The sequence below is a fragment of the Haliaeetus albicilla genome, chromosome 26 (genome assembly GCF_947461875.1).
Source record: "Haliaeetus albicilla chromosome 26, bHalAlb1.1, whole genome shotgun sequence".
NCBI lineage: Eukaryota > Metazoa > Chordata > Aves > Accipitriformes > Accipitridae > Haliaeetus > Haliaeetus albicilla.
Window position 1 is genome coordinate 4,798,892 of NC_091508.1, and position 15,532 is coordinate 4,814,423.

The 15,532-nt window shown below is 57.2% G+C and overlaps 1 protein-coding gene across 1 annotated transcript in view; it reads left to right on the plus strand.

Moving 5' to 3' along the window:
• The window catches only part of ITPR3 (inositol 1,4,5-trisphosphate receptor type 3), a 43,417-nt gene that overhangs the window by 21,268 nt on the left and 6,617 nt on the right, over positions 1-15,532 (plus strand). Inside the window, exons 14-48 of the mRNA XM_069771392.1 lie at positions 539-680; positions 924-1,085; positions 1,233-1,405; positions 1,534-1,653; positions 1,816-1,998; positions 2,083-2,334; positions 2,620-2,764; positions 2,931-3,078; positions 3,388-3,584; positions 3,728-3,857; positions 4,143-4,200; positions 4,410-4,575; positions 4,741-4,905; positions 5,107-5,175; positions 5,629-5,754; positions 5,929-6,051; positions 6,239-6,439; positions 6,803-7,054; positions 7,151-7,276; positions 7,592-7,717; positions 7,838-7,958; positions 8,726-8,910; positions 9,048-9,196; positions 9,377-9,485; positions 9,657-9,747; positions 9,983-10,152; positions 10,819-10,993; positions 11,076-11,260; positions 11,615-11,815; positions 12,244-12,354; positions 12,641-12,736; positions 13,004-13,105; positions 13,392-13,478; positions 14,153-14,263; positions 14,780-14,972. Of these exons, the coding sequence (XP_069627493.1) occupies positions 539-680; positions 924-1,085; positions 1,233-1,405; positions 1,534-1,653; positions 1,816-1,998; positions 2,083-2,334; positions 2,620-2,764; positions 2,931-3,078; positions 3,388-3,584; positions 3,728-3,857; positions 4,143-4,200; positions 4,410-4,575; positions 4,741-4,905; positions 5,107-5,175; positions 5,629-5,754; positions 5,929-6,051; positions 6,239-6,439; positions 6,803-7,054; positions 7,151-7,276; positions 7,592-7,717; positions 7,838-7,958; positions 8,726-8,910; positions 9,048-9,196; positions 9,377-9,485; positions 9,657-9,747; positions 9,983-10,152; positions 10,819-10,993; positions 11,076-11,260; positions 11,615-11,815; positions 12,244-12,354; positions 12,641-12,736; positions 13,004-13,105; positions 13,392-13,478; positions 14,153-14,263; positions 14,780-14,972 (5,150 nt within the window). The remainder of the gene's footprint in view (positions 1-538; positions 681-923; positions 1,086-1,232; positions 1,406-1,533; positions 1,654-1,815; positions 1,999-2,082; positions 2,335-2,619; positions 2,765-2,930; positions 3,079-3,387; positions 3,585-3,727; positions 3,858-4,142; positions 4,201-4,409; positions 4,576-4,740; positions 4,906-5,106; positions 5,176-5,628; positions 5,755-5,928; positions 6,052-6,238; positions 6,440-6,802; positions 7,055-7,150; positions 7,277-7,591; positions 7,718-7,837; positions 7,959-8,725; positions 8,911-9,047; positions 9,197-9,376; positions 9,486-9,656; positions 9,748-9,982; positions 10,153-10,818; positions 10,994-11,075; positions 11,261-11,614; positions 11,816-12,243; positions 12,355-12,640; positions 12,737-13,003; positions 13,106-13,391; positions 13,479-14,152; positions 14,264-14,779; positions 14,973-15,532) is intronic.

A 15,532-nucleotide genomic window follows, 5' to 3' on the forward strand; every position in this document is an offset into this window, starting at 1 on the left:
AACCAGATAACGCCGCAGCCCCGCTCTGGCCCCTCCTTTGCCGCTAGAAAAATATCCGAGGGGCTGAGAGATGGCCCCATGATAGGGGCAGCCGGGTTAGTCACGGTATTATTTTTAGGTGGGTGGGTTCTTGGTGCTTCCTGAGCAAGCACAGATTCCCCGTGGGACTGAGTGAGCCGCTTCCGCCCTGCCAGCCCGCCCTGTGCGGGTCCCACAAAGGTGACTAAGGGGGCAGAGGCATTAAATCCAAAATACCCAGCACGAATCATAAGCAAGACCCCCTGGCATTTACCCTGGCACATATAGTTTCCTTAGGAACCATAGGGGCTGTAAAACCTCTTGCTTCAGGGCAGCTATTAACCTCGAGCAGGGAGGGCAGGATCGGCCAGCAGCTTCCCTGGCAGTGTTTTGAGCCCTGAACATGGGCTCTTTGGTCTTCCAAAATGTGCCGGCATCATTGCAAGGACCCGAGCCTGAGTGGGCTGCGTGGGGTGGGTGAGCAGCCCCCCCAGCCCACTTGCACCGTGCCCCTTTGCAGGTTCGTGATCCAGCTGCTGGAGGACTTGGTGTTTTTTGTCAGCGATGTCCCCAACAATGGCCAGAACGTGCTGGACATCGTGGTGACCAAGCCCAACCGGGAACGGCAGAAGCTGATGCGGGAGCAGAACATCTTGAAGCAGGTGAGTGGCCCTGAGGCCCTGCATCTGAGCAAGGCTGAGGTTCTGCAGAGATGTCCTGTTCTGCCCAGGACCACGCTGGAGGCCAGGGATCTGGAAAACCCCATGGAGGAGGTGTAGCTGGTCTCCAGCTCATGTCCCAGTGGTGCACCAAGCCCTCCGGGCAAGCACGACTGCTGTCCAGCCATGCATGGGGGTGGTGGTGTGGAGGGGGACACAGCACTTATCATCTCTGCTTTTGGGCAGATCTTTGGGATCCTGAAAGCCCCCTTCAAGGACAAAGGCGGGGAAGGGCCCCTGGTGCGGCTGGAAGAGCTGTCGGACCAGAAAAATGCTCCCTACCAGTACATGTTTCGGCTGTGCTACCGCGTGCTCCGGCACTCCCAGGAGGACTATCGCAAGAACCAGGTGCATGGAGGGGGGTGACGGGGGGAGCCCCCATCCTGCCAGGTGTTGCAAAGCCCTGGGGGGTGCCGAGGTCTCAGCGGGGCAGGGGGGCATTGCCAGACTCCAATACCCAGCCCTGTGCACTCACCGCCTCTCTGCCTGCTCCAGGAGCACATTGCCAAGCAGTTTGGCATGATGCAGTCCCAGATCGGCTACGACATTCTCGCTGAGGACACCATCACAGCCCTGCTGCACAACAACCGCAAGCTGCTGGAGAAGCACATCACGAAGACGGAGGTGGAGACCTTCGTCAGCCTGGTGCGCAAGAACCGCGAGCCACGGTGCGTGTCCAGAAAGGCCCCGTCCCAAGGGGCTTTGTGCTGCATGATGGGTGGGATGTGCCTCAACTAGAGGTGGAGAGAGCTCCTGTGGACCCCCCCTTTCACAGCAAGTTGTCTCTGTTCTGTAGGTTTTTGGACTACCTCTCGGACCTGTGCGTGTCCAACCACATTGCCATCCCTGTCACCCAGGAGCTGATCTGCAAGTGCGTGCTGGACCCAAAGAACAGCGACATCCTCATCAAAACGGAGTGAGTAGCCAAGGGGAGAGGTTGTCCATGTTCAGGGTTTGGTGCCTGGCCTTGCCTTCCACCAGCTCCTGCGGTGCCCTGGTAAAACCCTTGTCACCCCTTGAGTTGCAGCCACTCTCTGCCCACGGGAGCATCTCCAATTTTACCCCTTTTCTGTCCTAGGCTGAGGCCAGTGAAGGAGATGTCCCAGACCCACGAGTACCTGAGCATCGAGTACTCGGAGGAGGAGGTCTGGCTCACCTGGACGGACAAGAACAACGACCACCATGAGAAAAGCATCCGGCAGCTGGCGCAGGAGGCCCGGGCTGGCAATGCCCATGACGAGAACGTCCTCAGCTACTACAGGTGATGATCCCGTGGCATCTTCTCTCCAGGTGAGGGTGTAAGGGTTGCATGGCCTCACTCCCTCTCCCCGTCATCCCTGGGCAGGTACCAGCTGAAGCTCTTTGCCCGCATGTGCCTGGATCGCCAGTACTTGGCCATCAAGGAGATCTCCCAGCAGCTGGGTGTGGACCTGATCTTCCTCTGCATGGCAGATGAGATGCTGCCCTTCGATCTCCGGGCATCCTTCTGCCACCTCATGTTGCACGTGCACGTGGACAGGGACCCCCAGGAGCTGGTGATGCCCGTGAAGTTTGCACGGCTCTGGACCGAGATCCCCACGGCCATCACGATCAAAGAGTGAGACACATTGGGGCTCGCAGTGGCTTTGAGGGACAGGGCAGGGGGTGGGATGGCAGATGCCATCTAGTGTAGGGAATGGCTTGGCTTTAGCAGGGACTGGGAGGGGGGTATTTGTGGAGTGACTTCGGTAGCTCTCAGCCTTCAGAAGGAAGTGGGCTCCATCAGTTGGGAGCATCGCTTCTGGCTGTGATGGCTCAGCAGCTGCCTGGACAGTGCTCCTTCCAGGCTTGGTGCGAGGATCCTCGCTCCCATCTAGCGCACCCCCACCATCTCCCCTCACAGCTACGACTCCAACCTCAACGTCTCACGCGATGACAAGAAGAACAAGTTTGCCAGCACCATGGAGTTTGTGGAGGACTACCTCAACAACGTGGTGAGCGAGGCGGTGCCCTTCGCCAACGAGGAGAAGAACAAGCTCACCTTTGAGGTGCGAGTCCTGCCGGTGTCACTGGCACATTGCAGGATGCAACACGGTTTGGCTGCGGTTGCCTCTGCAACGAGGGTGGCTGTGCCGGCATCCCTTTGCTCCACGTTTGTTTCTCCTGCTCAGCCCCAAGCACGGTGAGGTCTGGAGTTGCCTTGTCCTTCCCCAGGTCGTCAGCCTTGCCCACAACCTCATCTACTTCGGCTTCTACAGCTTCAGCGAGCTGCTGCGCCTGACACGGACACTGCTGGGCATCATCGACTGTGTCCAAAACCCCCAGCTGATGATGCAGGCTGTCTACAATGACGAGGTGACGGGTGAGTCCCTGCTCCAAAACCAGGCATGGTCCTGCACGAAGGTGTTTCCCTTGGTCTGCCCAGTGCTTTCCAGTTTTGGCTGCGAGAAAACAAGCCGCTGATTTGCTGACATGGAAGCTTTGGCTGGGTCTGTACTGAGAGACAGGACGTGTTGAGCATTTGGCCATGCCAGAGAAATGGCCGGTCCCTCCTACTTCTTCTCTGATTAATATCTACAGCATTTTCCAGTCTAAGTGGGTCCTTCCATTGGTCCTCTGCCACCTCCCTTTCCATTTGCATTAACTCTGCCCACTGTGGCTGCCTCTGTAGGGAAGAACGTGCGGAGGTCAATCCAGGGCGTTGGGCAGATGATGTCCACCATGGTGCTGAGCAGAAAACAGTCTATCTTCAGCCCCCCGAGCCTCAGTGCCGGGTCTGCCCCAGAGCAAGTGGACAGAGGGAGGAGCGTTGAGAATGAGAACATTGTCGTGATGGAGACCAAGCTGAAGATCCTGGAGATCTTGCAGGTTGGAGCCGGTGGGGATGGAGGAGCACTGTGGAGCTGTGGGTGGGACCTGTGGGATGGGGTGATGTGGGGAAGACATGGTTTTCTGATGGCTGGCATGAAGAAGACGCTCACTTTTGCTTTCTTCTTCTTTACTGCTGCCAGTTCATCCTGAACGTGCGGCTGGACTACAGGATTTCCTACCTGCTTTCTGTCTTCAAGAAGGAGTTTGTGGAAGTCTACCCCATGCAGGACAGTGCAGCTGATGGGACGGCTCCAGCCTTTGACTCCACAAGTAACTCTTCCACTTTGCTCCTGGTACACCTTCAACTCAGCAAACCCCACAGGCTGGGGACACACAGGCAGTGGAGGTGACAGCTCCAGAAGCTCTCCACCCGCCGCTGCTGCTGGCAGGGAGCGTGGGGGGGATCGGAGTTTGTGCAGATGGCGTGAGGTGTCCTGTGTCCATCATGGATGCTCGGAGCAGAGGCCAGGGAGCTGGGTTGGTTCCTGCGGGTTTCTGCCAATGCATGGGGATCATGTTGGCCGCCCCTTTCATCTCCCTGTCCTCTCCCTTCAGCTGCAGCCATGAACCTGGACCGGATCGGCGAGCACGCAGAAGCCATGTTCGGTGTGGGGTGAGTCCTTGCCCCCTCCGGTGTGTAGTTAGCCTGGCCGTAGGGCTCTTCCTCTCCTGTCCATACTGCTGAGGCTGAAAGCTGCAGGTGATGAGGAAGATGAGGCTCTAAAGGCTAATGCAGCTGTCCCCATCAGCCCCGAGGGGTGACTGAGTGCATGCAAGCTCCCGTGTGGCTGCTAACACCAAGTGCTTTCATCCCGGCTTCAGGAAGACGAGCAGCATGTTAGAGGTGGATGACGAGGGAGGGAGGATGTTTCTGCGGGTGCTGATCCACCTGACAATGCACGACTACCCGCCGCTCATCTCCGGCTCCCTGCAACTCCTCTTCAAGCACTTCAGCCAGAGGCAGGAGGTCTTGCACACCTTCAAACAGGTAACCCCGGTGGGATGCTGCTCTGGAGCACCTCTAAGCCCACGCTTGGCTGTGGGCGCAGGACATGGGATGAGTCCTGGCCCCTTTGCTTGGGAGGGAGGTCTGGGAGAGGAGAGGAATGGAGTTCGTGCCCCAAACTGGAGACCCCTGGAAATGTCGCGGCAGGTTCAGCTCCTGATCTCAGCCCAGGATGTCGAGAACTACAAGGTGATCAAGTCGGAGCTGGACAAACTCCGCACCATGGTGGAGAAATCGGAGCTCTGGGTGGACAAGAAGGGCAGCAGCAAAGGGGACAGCACGGTGGATGGGAACAAGAAGGAGAAGAAAGAGGTGAGAGCCCTGAGCAAGACCCTGGGTCAGGAGAAGAGTGGGAGGCAGAGGTGCAGCTTGCTTCAATCTAACGCCTCTCAATGGGCCATGCACCCCTCTCCCTGGAAGAGGAGGGTCAGGGAGGGTCCTGCGGGGTGTAGTTATGCCCGAGGCTCTGGAGAAGTGCAGTGGGACCCTGGTGCTGTTTCTGTCCCCTTGCAGCATGCTGCCGACGAAGAGGTCATTGCTCAGGGAGAGAAGAGCAGCGAGAACTATCAGATAGTCAAGGGGGTAAGTGAGACCGAATTCTGTCCCCAGGGCTGTTCCTGGAGGCACAGCCAGCGATGTCTGCCTGGCCTGGGCTCGTATGGGTGCACCAGCAAGAAGGAAAGGGTGAAATCATGGGGGGGGGGATTTCCAAGCACTCCTGTGGCTCAGTAGAAGCAAGTCCAAGCCAGAGCTTGTTCCTGCCAGCTCGGCGCAAAGAGGAGCCCTGTTGCATCCCCAGGGTTCACGAGTGAGCCTGGCACTGAGGGGACTGGAGGGGAGGGAGTTGGTGACGGGTACCAGAGCTCTCTGCATGGCACTGCAAGGAGGGATTCTGAGGGGGCTGCCAAGATTTGCGAGTGATGCAGGGAGCACCTGGGTTTATGGAGAGCACATCTGGATTGCAGGCAAGCCCCCAGTGCTAGTGGCCATCCTGATGGGCTCAATTCCCCTCTGCCATGGTCCTTCTCTCCCCAGATCCTGGAGCGGCTGAATAAGATGTGCGGGGTCGGAGAGCAAGTGCGCAAGAAGCAGCAGCGCCTTCTGAAGAACATGGATGCCCACAAAGTGATGCTGGATCTGCTGCAGATCCCTTATGAGAAGGTAGGTGGGCAGAAGGTGGCTGGTCCTGAAGTGCCTAGGGCAAGGGGTGGGGGATGCAGGGACCCCCCTGCAGGGCTGGGTCCTGCAGCTGAGCAGGGCAGGAGGGGCAGCAGCCCGCTGCTGCTCTCCATCCCTTGCCAACTCCGGGTATTTCTCTTCTCTGCCCTTCATCAGGGTGATGCCAAGATGATGGAGATCCTGAAATTCACCCACCAGTTCCTGCAGAAGTTTTGTGCCGGCAATCAGGAAAACCAGGCCCTGCTGCACAAACACCTCAACCTGTTCCTGACCCCAGGGGTAAGGAGAGGGGACCGAAGGGTGGTCGCAGGCAGCAGCACTGGGAGAGAATTCAGTACCGCTCCTGGGGCTGAGAGCAAGAGTTACAAAAGCCAGGAGAGGACCCCAGGAGAGGAAGGGTCAGGGCAGGGAGGGGAGGCTGTTCCTCGCAGTCTGCTGGCCTCACTCTGCTCCCCTGGTCCCACAGCTTCTGGAGGCTGAGACAATGCAGCACATCTTCCTCAACAACTACCAGCTCTGTTCAGAGATCAACGAGACGGTGCCACAGCACTTCATCCACTGCGTGGCCACCCACGGCCGCCACGTGCAGTACCTCGACTTTCTGCACACCATCATCAAGGCCGAGGGCAAGTACGTCAAGAAGTGCCAGGACATGATCATGACCGAGGTGAGCACCTCTTCCCCCAGCCCATGGGGCATGAGCGTGGGGTGTAGCAGGGCATGGCTCCTGGGGGGTGTACAGTTGGCTTCTTCCTTGAGGAAGAGCCTTCCTGGCCATGCTGGCTTCTCCCTGGTGTAGGAAACATCTCCAGGAACTCAATGCAAGGTCCAAGAGCCAATAACCGTTTTGGAGTCCCACAAGCTGTGTTTTTTTGATTGTACTGCAAATGCCTGGTTTTCCCTGTAAACGCACAGCCCCTTCACTGGCTCCTGCCTCTCATCGCTCAGCTGCAGAGGACACCATTTCTGCCTTGTGAGGTTTCTGACTCTCCTCCTCCAGAGCAGTGACCACTTTTACCCTTCCCTGCAGCTCACCAATGCCGGGGATGATGTGGTGGTTTTCTACAATGACAAGGCTTCACTGGCCACCCTTCTGGAGATGATGACAGCAGCCAGGGATGGGGTGGAGGAGAACAGCCCGCTGATGTACCACATCTCGCTGGTGGACCTGCTGGCTGCCTGCGCAGAGGGCAAGAATGTCTACACAGAGATCAAGTGCACGTCCCTGCTGCCCTTGGAGGACGTGGTGCGGGTGGTTACACATGAGGATTGCATCACGGAGGTACGGGGTGCCCAGCGAGGAGGGTACCAGTAGTTTTTGCACTGATTGCCTTCTCCTGAAGGTGACTGTGCCCTCCATCCCCACCTTCCCTGGCAGGTGAAGATGGCCTACGTGAACTTCGTCAACCACTGCTATGTGGACACGGAGGTGGAGATGAAGGAGATCTACACCAGCAACCACATTTGGACTCTCTTTGAGAACTTTACCCTGGACATGGCCCGGGTGCGTGGGGAGGGTTGGGTGGGAGGGACACAGCAGCAACAGCTGCTGCATCGGCTGGGGACGGGCTGGTGTCACAGAGGCTCCCTTGAAGCCTGGGGAGCCAGTCGTGGGGCATGGACACCATGGGGACTTGCGTAGCAGCCACACTGCAGGCTGGGGAGCAGTCAGGGCTCTCTGGTGTAGACCCAGGAGCTGTGTCACCAGCCACGTCCCTCAGCTCAGAAGGTCCCAGCAGCGCTGCATGCCAGCAGCATCTGGCCAAGATGCATGCTCGCCTCATCCTGGTACCATCAGCATCCTCCCTTCTCCTCACAGGTGTGCAAGAAGCGAGAGAAACGCCTGCCAGACCCTACACTGGAGAAGTACGTGCTGACAGTGGTGCTGGACACCATCAACGCATTCTTCAGCTCCCCCTTCTCAGAGAACAGCACCTCGCTGCAGGTAATGAGGTGCTGCATGGCCAAGCTTTGGCCGGGGAAGGAAAGGGGCTCACTGAGGCACCCCAAAGCAAGGTCTGGACACACCTTGCACTGATACATACCTGCCCGCTTTCTCCTGCAGACCCACCAGACCATCGTGGTGCAGCTTCTCCAGTCCACCATGAGGCTGCTGGAGTGCCCCTGGCTGCAGCAGCAGCACAAGAGCTCGGTGGAAGCCTGCATCCGCACGCTGGCCATGGTCGGTAAGGAGCCGCGCCGGAGCGATGCTCCCTTCCCCACCAACCAGGAGGATGCAGCCACCCTTGGCTGTCTCTGCTCCGGCAGCAAGCAAGAGCCATTGTCCCTGCTGTGGGTCTTGGCAGGGTGCCCTGACGAGAGGCTGCCGGCCGGGAACGGGGAGGTTTGGCTCCGGGGTGTGCTTTTTCTGAGCTACATCTCCGGATGCGACCAGGGTGGCATGGGGATAACTGAGGCCTGGGCTTGGCTGGGAGATCCCTGGTATGTCCCTGCTGGTGAAGGGCCTGGAAACAAAGCCAGCATTGATGGTGGTTTTCCCTCACCAGGACTTTGCCCTCAGCCTGCTTGTGGCTGCCTGGCTCAGGACAAGTGTTGTTAGCACTGAGTCACTGTGTGGAAAGGATTGCTCGGTGGTTAGACACTGGGTGGGGATTTCCCTTTGTAATTGGAGGCAGGGTGCTTCTTACAACATCTCCATGCTGGGCTTTCCCAACCAAAAACTGGATGCAGTGCCTCTTTCCGTCCTACGTTGGGCTGGGGGGGGCTGTAGGCAATGTTGTGCTGCAATGGGGAGGGATGGATGGATGGAAATACTCCACCACTCCACCCCTCTCTAGCCTGGAGGAGTTTACTCTTGTATTTAACCCAAATCTTCTCTGCTGCAAATGACGAGCTGGTGAAGCGGTGCCCAGCCCAAGGCAGTGTGGTAGGACCCAGCCGATGGGGTGAGCTGGGTCATGGCTGTCCCCAACCCTGGCTCCATCTCCTGCAGCCAAGAGCCGCTCCATCGCGCTGCCCATGGACCTGGATGCCCACGTCAGCTCCCTGCTCAACAGCAGCTCCACCAGCACCGTGCAGAGGAACACGTCCAGCTACAAGACGGCCACACGGACCTTCCCCCGCGTCTCCACCACCCCCAACCAGTGGGATTACAAGAACATCATAGAGAAGCTGCAGGTACGGGGCAAGGGGGGAGGTGGTGGCATGGATCAGTGTATGATAGCAAGAAGGTGTTGGTGTTGCAGGGGTCCCTCTCCCGTGCTCGCGTCTCCTAGGCATGCACTGACCCTAAAGGTGTGTGCTGTGACTTGTAGGACATCATCAATGCCCTGGAGGATCGCTTGAAACCACTGGTGGAGGCTGAGCTGTCTGTCCTAGTGGATGTCCTCCACCGGCCAGAGCTGCTTTTCATGGAGGGGACGGAGGCATTTCAGCGATGTGAGAGTGGAGGTTTCCTGTCCAAGTGAGGATGCTTTGCAATTACCCAGGGATTGCTGGGAGTTCTGGGAAGGGCTGGTGACCTTCATCCTTTGTGGGTTGTGCATCTCGGTGTGTGCCTGCAGCCTGGAGGGATGCTGGGGACGGTTCCCTCAGGGACCCCCATGTCCCTCTCGGTTGTGTGACGGTGGCTCTGCTGTGCCAGGCTGGTGCAGCACACCAAGGACCTCATGGAAACGGAGGAGAAGCTGTGCATCAAGGTGCTGAGGACGCTGCAGCAGATGCTGGTGAAGAGGAACAAATATGGCGAGAGGGTGAGCACCATGATCCCATAGCATGTCCTCAGCCGTGCTCCTTGTCTGTGCAGCCCCCGCTTCCCAGGCTGGCAACACCCTCCCCGCTGCAGCCCCAAGGTGCTCAGCCTCGTTCCACTCTAGCGCTGACCCTGGCTTTGGGAGATTCATGACGTTTATTTGTCTTGGCAGGGCAACCTGCTGCGGAAAATGCTCCTGAACAATTACCTGCAGAACAAGAAGTCCAGCTCCAAAGGGGAAATCGTGGATGCGGCTGGGGGAGGTGAGTGTCCCTCTCCTGTGCCTTCCCTGTCTCTCTGCACTGCTCTCACCCACCTCGAATTCCCGGCTCCCGAGCCGTGATGGGATCAGGTCTGTAGCTGGTTGCCATGCCCCCACCTCCATGGGAGTAAAGGATTTGGGGTGTTGAAGGGATGGGACTGAGATGCTCCTGGCAGTGATTTATTTATTCTCCTGCTCTACCACAGCATCACATCCATCCGTGTCCTCCCCTGCAGGCCAAGACCAGGACTGGTCCGCTATCGCTGCTGTCCAGTGCCGGCTGGACCGAGAAGGGGCCACCAAGTTGGTGGCTGACCTCATCATGAACACCAAGAACGAGAAGATCTTCCAAGAGAGCATCCTGCTTGCCATCCGGCTGCTGGACGGAGGCAACACCGAGATCCAGGTGCTGAGCGCCGGCTGCACTTTGGGCACCAGTCCCAGCGGGACTGGGCAGCCACGATTTCATTTGTGCAGTGTAACCGTCCCAGCACTTAGAAGATGTGGGTTGGCCCCTGGGCAGCAGGCTTTGCCAAAATACTGTTTGGTTGCATGCGTTTGCTGGCTGTCCAGAGGAGGAACTGCAGAAATCTGTCTGGTTTTGAGTTTTCCAGCTCCGTGGCTGGGTCAAGCTCGAGGGCTGGATGCTGCAAAAGGGGCAGGTTGTTGCAGGTTGTTTCTGGAGTAATGCTGATGCCCTCTGCCGGGTATTGCTAAAATGGCTCAGGGCTGCAGCGCTTGGGTGATAACTCATTGAAACCTTTATCCCAGGGAAGCCAAAAACTTGTACATGCAAAAACCAGTAGGGTTCCAGGCCTGGAGCTGCTGTAATCACCGCTTGCTCTGTCCCTAACCCTGCTTAGGGTAAGGGAAAGCACAGCGGCAGGGGATGATCCACCCCCATAAATCCAAGAGGACTGTGATGTCCAGGGCTGTTGCATGGAAATAAACCTGCTCACCAGGTTCTCTCGGACAAGATCTTGAGTGCCGGAGGCTACCAAATCAGAGGGGCAGGCAGGGACAGTTGGGACCCCGTGGTGGAGACTTGAAGGGCTGTCCTCCCTCCTCCCAGAAATCCTTTTACAACCTTATGACAAGTGACAAGAAGTCTGAGAAGTTCTTCAAAGTTTTGCACGATCGGATGAAGAAGGCGCAGCAGGAGACCAAGTCTACAGTGTCTGTGAACATGAGTGACATCGGGAACAAGCCTCGTGAGGACAAAGACGAGCCTGACCCTGGCACCAAAGGTATGGGGCCGTGTCCCCTTGGTAGGGCCAATGTCTGACTCGTTGGATAGCCTGATGCTAACGAGGTTGGATTGCCCTCTAGGACGAGGAGACACCTTCCTGATGCCTGGCACCCCCTCCCGATTCCCGATGGCCATAGGGTTTCGGAAGGGCCATGACACTGGGGAGCAGGGACAGAACAATGAAATGGGGGTGACGGTCCTGATCATGGAGCCCATCCTGCGGTTCCTGCAACTGCTCTGTGAGAACCACAACCGAGACCTGCAGGTTGGTTATGGATGGGGGTCAGGACAGAGGCTATGGGACTGAGGTGTGGGAAAAGCTGGGCTCTGCCCCAATTTGATCCAAAAAACCATTGCACCAGCCACTCTGTGCCTCAGTTTCCCATCTGTAAATGCACCATCCCTTATGGATAACTTTTGGTGGTGCGGAAGGAGCCGTTCACAGCATGACTGTGTCCGTGGGACTGAGTGCTGCTCTCAGAGGTCTGTACGTTACATGCCCCAGCCCAATTCTCCATCGAACTGTAGCTGGAGGGGATGTCGGGAGGGGGATCAGGACTGCCCCCCCTCAAACAAAGTGATGCCGCTCAGCCCCGTAACTGCAGATTTTGCTCAACAGAACTTCCTCCGGTGCCAGAACAACAAGACCAACTACAACCTGGTGTGCGAGACGCTGCAGTTCCTCGACATCATGTGCGGCAGCACCACGGGGGGGCTGGGGCTGCTGGGTCTCTACATCAACGAGTACAACGTGGCCCTCATCACCCAGACCCTGGAAACCCTGACCGAGTACTGCCAAGGGCCCTGCCACGAGAACCAGGTCTGGGGGTATCCCTGCAGGTCTGGGTCATTCCCGACATGCCTGGGGTGTTTCACGCTGATCAGGGATGCCAAAGGGAGGATTTGGGGGAAATGCGTGGGAAAGCAGCAGGGACAGGGACAGCTTTTGGTTTCAGGGTGTGAACCGGAGTAGAACATGGGCAGCAGAGGACGTAGGGTGCACGGGGATGCTGCACGAGTTGGGAGCTACTGCTTGGCTAGATAATATGATGATGTAAATGGGAGTTAAATAATATAGTGGTGCAAATGGTGCCCTTTCCAGGGAGGCAGGGGGGTTGGGGCTCCCAAGGTAATCAGGCAGAGTCAGTGCTGTAGGCAGGGCACCGTTCTGGACCTGGGCTGCGTGGGAGGGTGAAGCTGGGAGGACCGGCAGCATCCGTGGGATAACACATTGCATTGCTCCCCCAGAGCTGCATCGTGACCCACGAATCCAATGGGATCGACATCATCACAGCCCTCATCCTTAATGACATCAGCCCCCTCTGCAAGTACCGGATGGACCTGGTCCTGCAGCTGAAGGTGGGCAGAGCCTCGGGTTAGGATGGTGGCATGCGTGTGTGCGTCACTGTGCGGGCTTGCTGGCATGGCCGTGGGCTGTAGTGGGGACTGTGCACGTGTCAGGTCCTCGAGTGTGAGAGCATGTGGGCTTGGTGGGAAAGGGCTGGTGCATCTCCACCATGTGAGGCTCAGCTATCTTTAATGCAGGGGAGTTACAGCTGACAGGGCAAGGGGGGTTTCCATCCACTCCGAAGCCCTGGGCAGCGGCAGGGCACAGCTCCCCTCAGCAAGGGCTTCTCCTCCCCAGGACAATGCCTCCAAGCTCCTCTTGGCCCTCATGGAGAGCAGACACGACAGCGAAAACGCCGAGCGGATCCTCATCAGCCTCCGCCCGCAGGAACTGGTAAGGGCTGACAGTGAAACACTCCCAGCCTTGCCCCACTGAGCCCCCAGCCTTCCCCCTGTCCCATTGCTAGACCTCTTCTGCCTGCAGGTCCTGATGCAGTTTCTGGTTTGCAATCCAATAACCATCTTGTCTGCCATACTGCTGGTCACCATCTTCTGCACAAGCATCCTCGCCTAATGGTTCTCCCAGAGCCATTTGTGGCCAGAGGAGGAAAATGAGGCAAGGAGATGGGGAGAAGCTCACTATCCCTGTGCTGCCTTCCAGGTCGATGTGATTAAGAAGGCCTATCTGCAGGAGGAGGAGTGTGAAAATGCCGAGGTTTCCCCCCGCGAAGTCGGCCACAACATTTATATACTGGCGCTGCAGGTACTGAGCTGTGACAGCAGGGACCCTGCCAGGCTGGGCTCCCCATGCTGTGCTGGGCTCCCACTCACTGATTTGCACATTTTTTCTCTATATTTACATTTCCTCCAGCCAGGCTGGCCTCCTTAGGGAGGCATGGCTGGGAAACGTGCTTTCGGCTCCTGTGAAAAGCCAGCCCCCAGGCTTGCCAGCCGTCCCGCTCCCCTGTGCACCCTGTGTCCTGCTCCCGTGTTCACCGGTGGCTGCTTGCCAGTCTGTGCTCACCTGGCTATTTCTGTCCCTCTTCCAGCTGTCCCGACACAACAAGTCTCTGCAGCAGCTCCTGAAGCCGGTGAAACGAATCCAGGAGGAGGAAGAGGAGGGCATCTCATCCATGGTACGGAAGGGCCTCGGGAATGGAGGCAGTGTGCCCCGACCCTGACCGGAGACTGCAAAGAGCTGCTTCTCCCACCCTTGCTGAGTCTCCCTGGGTTTTGTTGTTTAAGTTTTGAAGGGGTTTGGTATTCCCCAGGGGGACTAAAGAAAGAAAGACATATCAGTGCACTTGTAGCCCAAACTACAAGCCCAATGGCATGTGCACCATTTATGACCAAGCAGTGGAGAGCTGTATTTGCGGGGCTCCCCAAGGAAGGCTCAGCCATAGGGTGATGTCCAGCTTGTCACAGGGACAGGCTGGTGGCCCTGATGGGGTCCTGCTGGTACTCGCTTCCCTTCAGAAAAGGAAGGGCTGAGTCCTTTGCTGTCATTTCTTGCCTATGTACCTTAGATGCCAAATGAGATTCAGCAGTAATATGATTTCCCCGGGGTTTTATGGGCATTGATTTGTAATTTGTGGATTAGCAGCATTTGGATGTAATTATTGCAGGGAATTGAATGTCTGTCACCTCAGGGAGGACTCGTACCCCTTTAGGAAGCTTTAATTCATTTGCTTTTCCCTGAAACCTCATCAGCTTTGGTAGCTTTTGAGGAAAGCTGTTGTCAGTGCAGAGGTAGACCTGACTCTCCTGGCTGAGGCCAGTCTCATCCTCTCTCCCTCTCCCTGCATCCCAGCTCAGCCTAAATAACAAGCAGCTGACGCAGATGCTGAAGTCTACGGCCCCGGTCCAAGAAGAAGAGGAGGACCCACTGGCGTATTACGAGAAACACACGTCCCAAATTGAGGCAAGACCTGGTAGCTGTTGGGTTGCCATTATGCACATGGTCGGTGAATCCCACGTGCGCTCCAGCTGTCTCGTGCCTGGTTATTTTGCACTAGAAGCCTTCCCATCCCTGTGCCGGCAAGGAGCAGACAGGCCTTTTGATTTGTAGAGAGCTGGAGGTGTTAGCAGGGCCCATGAGGAGGGTGCTGAGGGAACGAGCTGCCCGCCGTACCTTTCCTTTTTCTCCCAGCAGTGGCAGGGATGCAGCCGATTCAGCAGCCCCATCCTGGCTTGTCGGCACGGATCTCCTTGCAGATGGGCCAGCAAGGGTTCACGCGCTCTCAGTTTTCCTCCAGCACAGCCAGGGCTGCCTTTGCTGGGTCGATTTGCAGTGTTATAGACAAGTGGCCGGTGATATTTGGATCCCGGTGGAGTAGGAGGGAGGAGGGGAAGGCACAGCTGGGTCTAGGAAAGGGAAACCAAAGCCTGGCAGGAGCAGGATCTGACGGCACCCTCCCCTTCACCCTGCTTCCTGCAGATTGTGCGCCTGGACCGAAGCATGGAGCAAATAATCTTCCCAGTGCCTGGCATCTGCGAGTTCCTCACCAAAGAGACCAAGTACCGGCTCTTCACCACCACGGAGCAGGACGAGCAGGGCAGCAAAGTCAGTGATTTCTTCGACCAGTCGTCTTTCCTCCACAACGAGATGGAATGGCAGAAGAAACTGCGCAGTAAGAGCAAACCAGACCTTCCCTTTGGGCTCCCCCTGGCCAGCACGGGCACTTCCAATAGCCCCTGTCGTGAAACTGGGAAGCAGCCCTGCTTTGAAAGGGCTGCAAACCCTGGCAGCAGCCTGGCAATCACATCTCTGAGCTCCTTGTGCCCCTTGCTCTTTAGAGCACAACACACTTGGCAGTCTGCAGGGAGTGGAGATTAATCAAGATCCCAGGGATGTACTTCCTCCATGCCTGTTAGTGCAGTTCCTCGGTAGTCTGAAATGCGTTTTACAGCACATTCCCTGGGATTACACCCGCAGGTGTTTTCCCCTGGAAAGCCCTCTCTTCATTTGTTTTCAGTTGCCTTCTCCAAAGCCAGGATCTAGCAGCTACATATGGGAAATAACACTTGCTTCTCTGCACCCTGCAGAGCTGCTTAGGTGCTTTCAGGGCTGCATCGGGGCAGAAATCCTGGCTTAAAATAACAGGAGCGCAATAAAGAGTCACACTATAAATACTGCGAGGCAGCTAAGGAGTAGTGTAGCAGCTCTGAAAACACTTGCAGATCCGGTCAA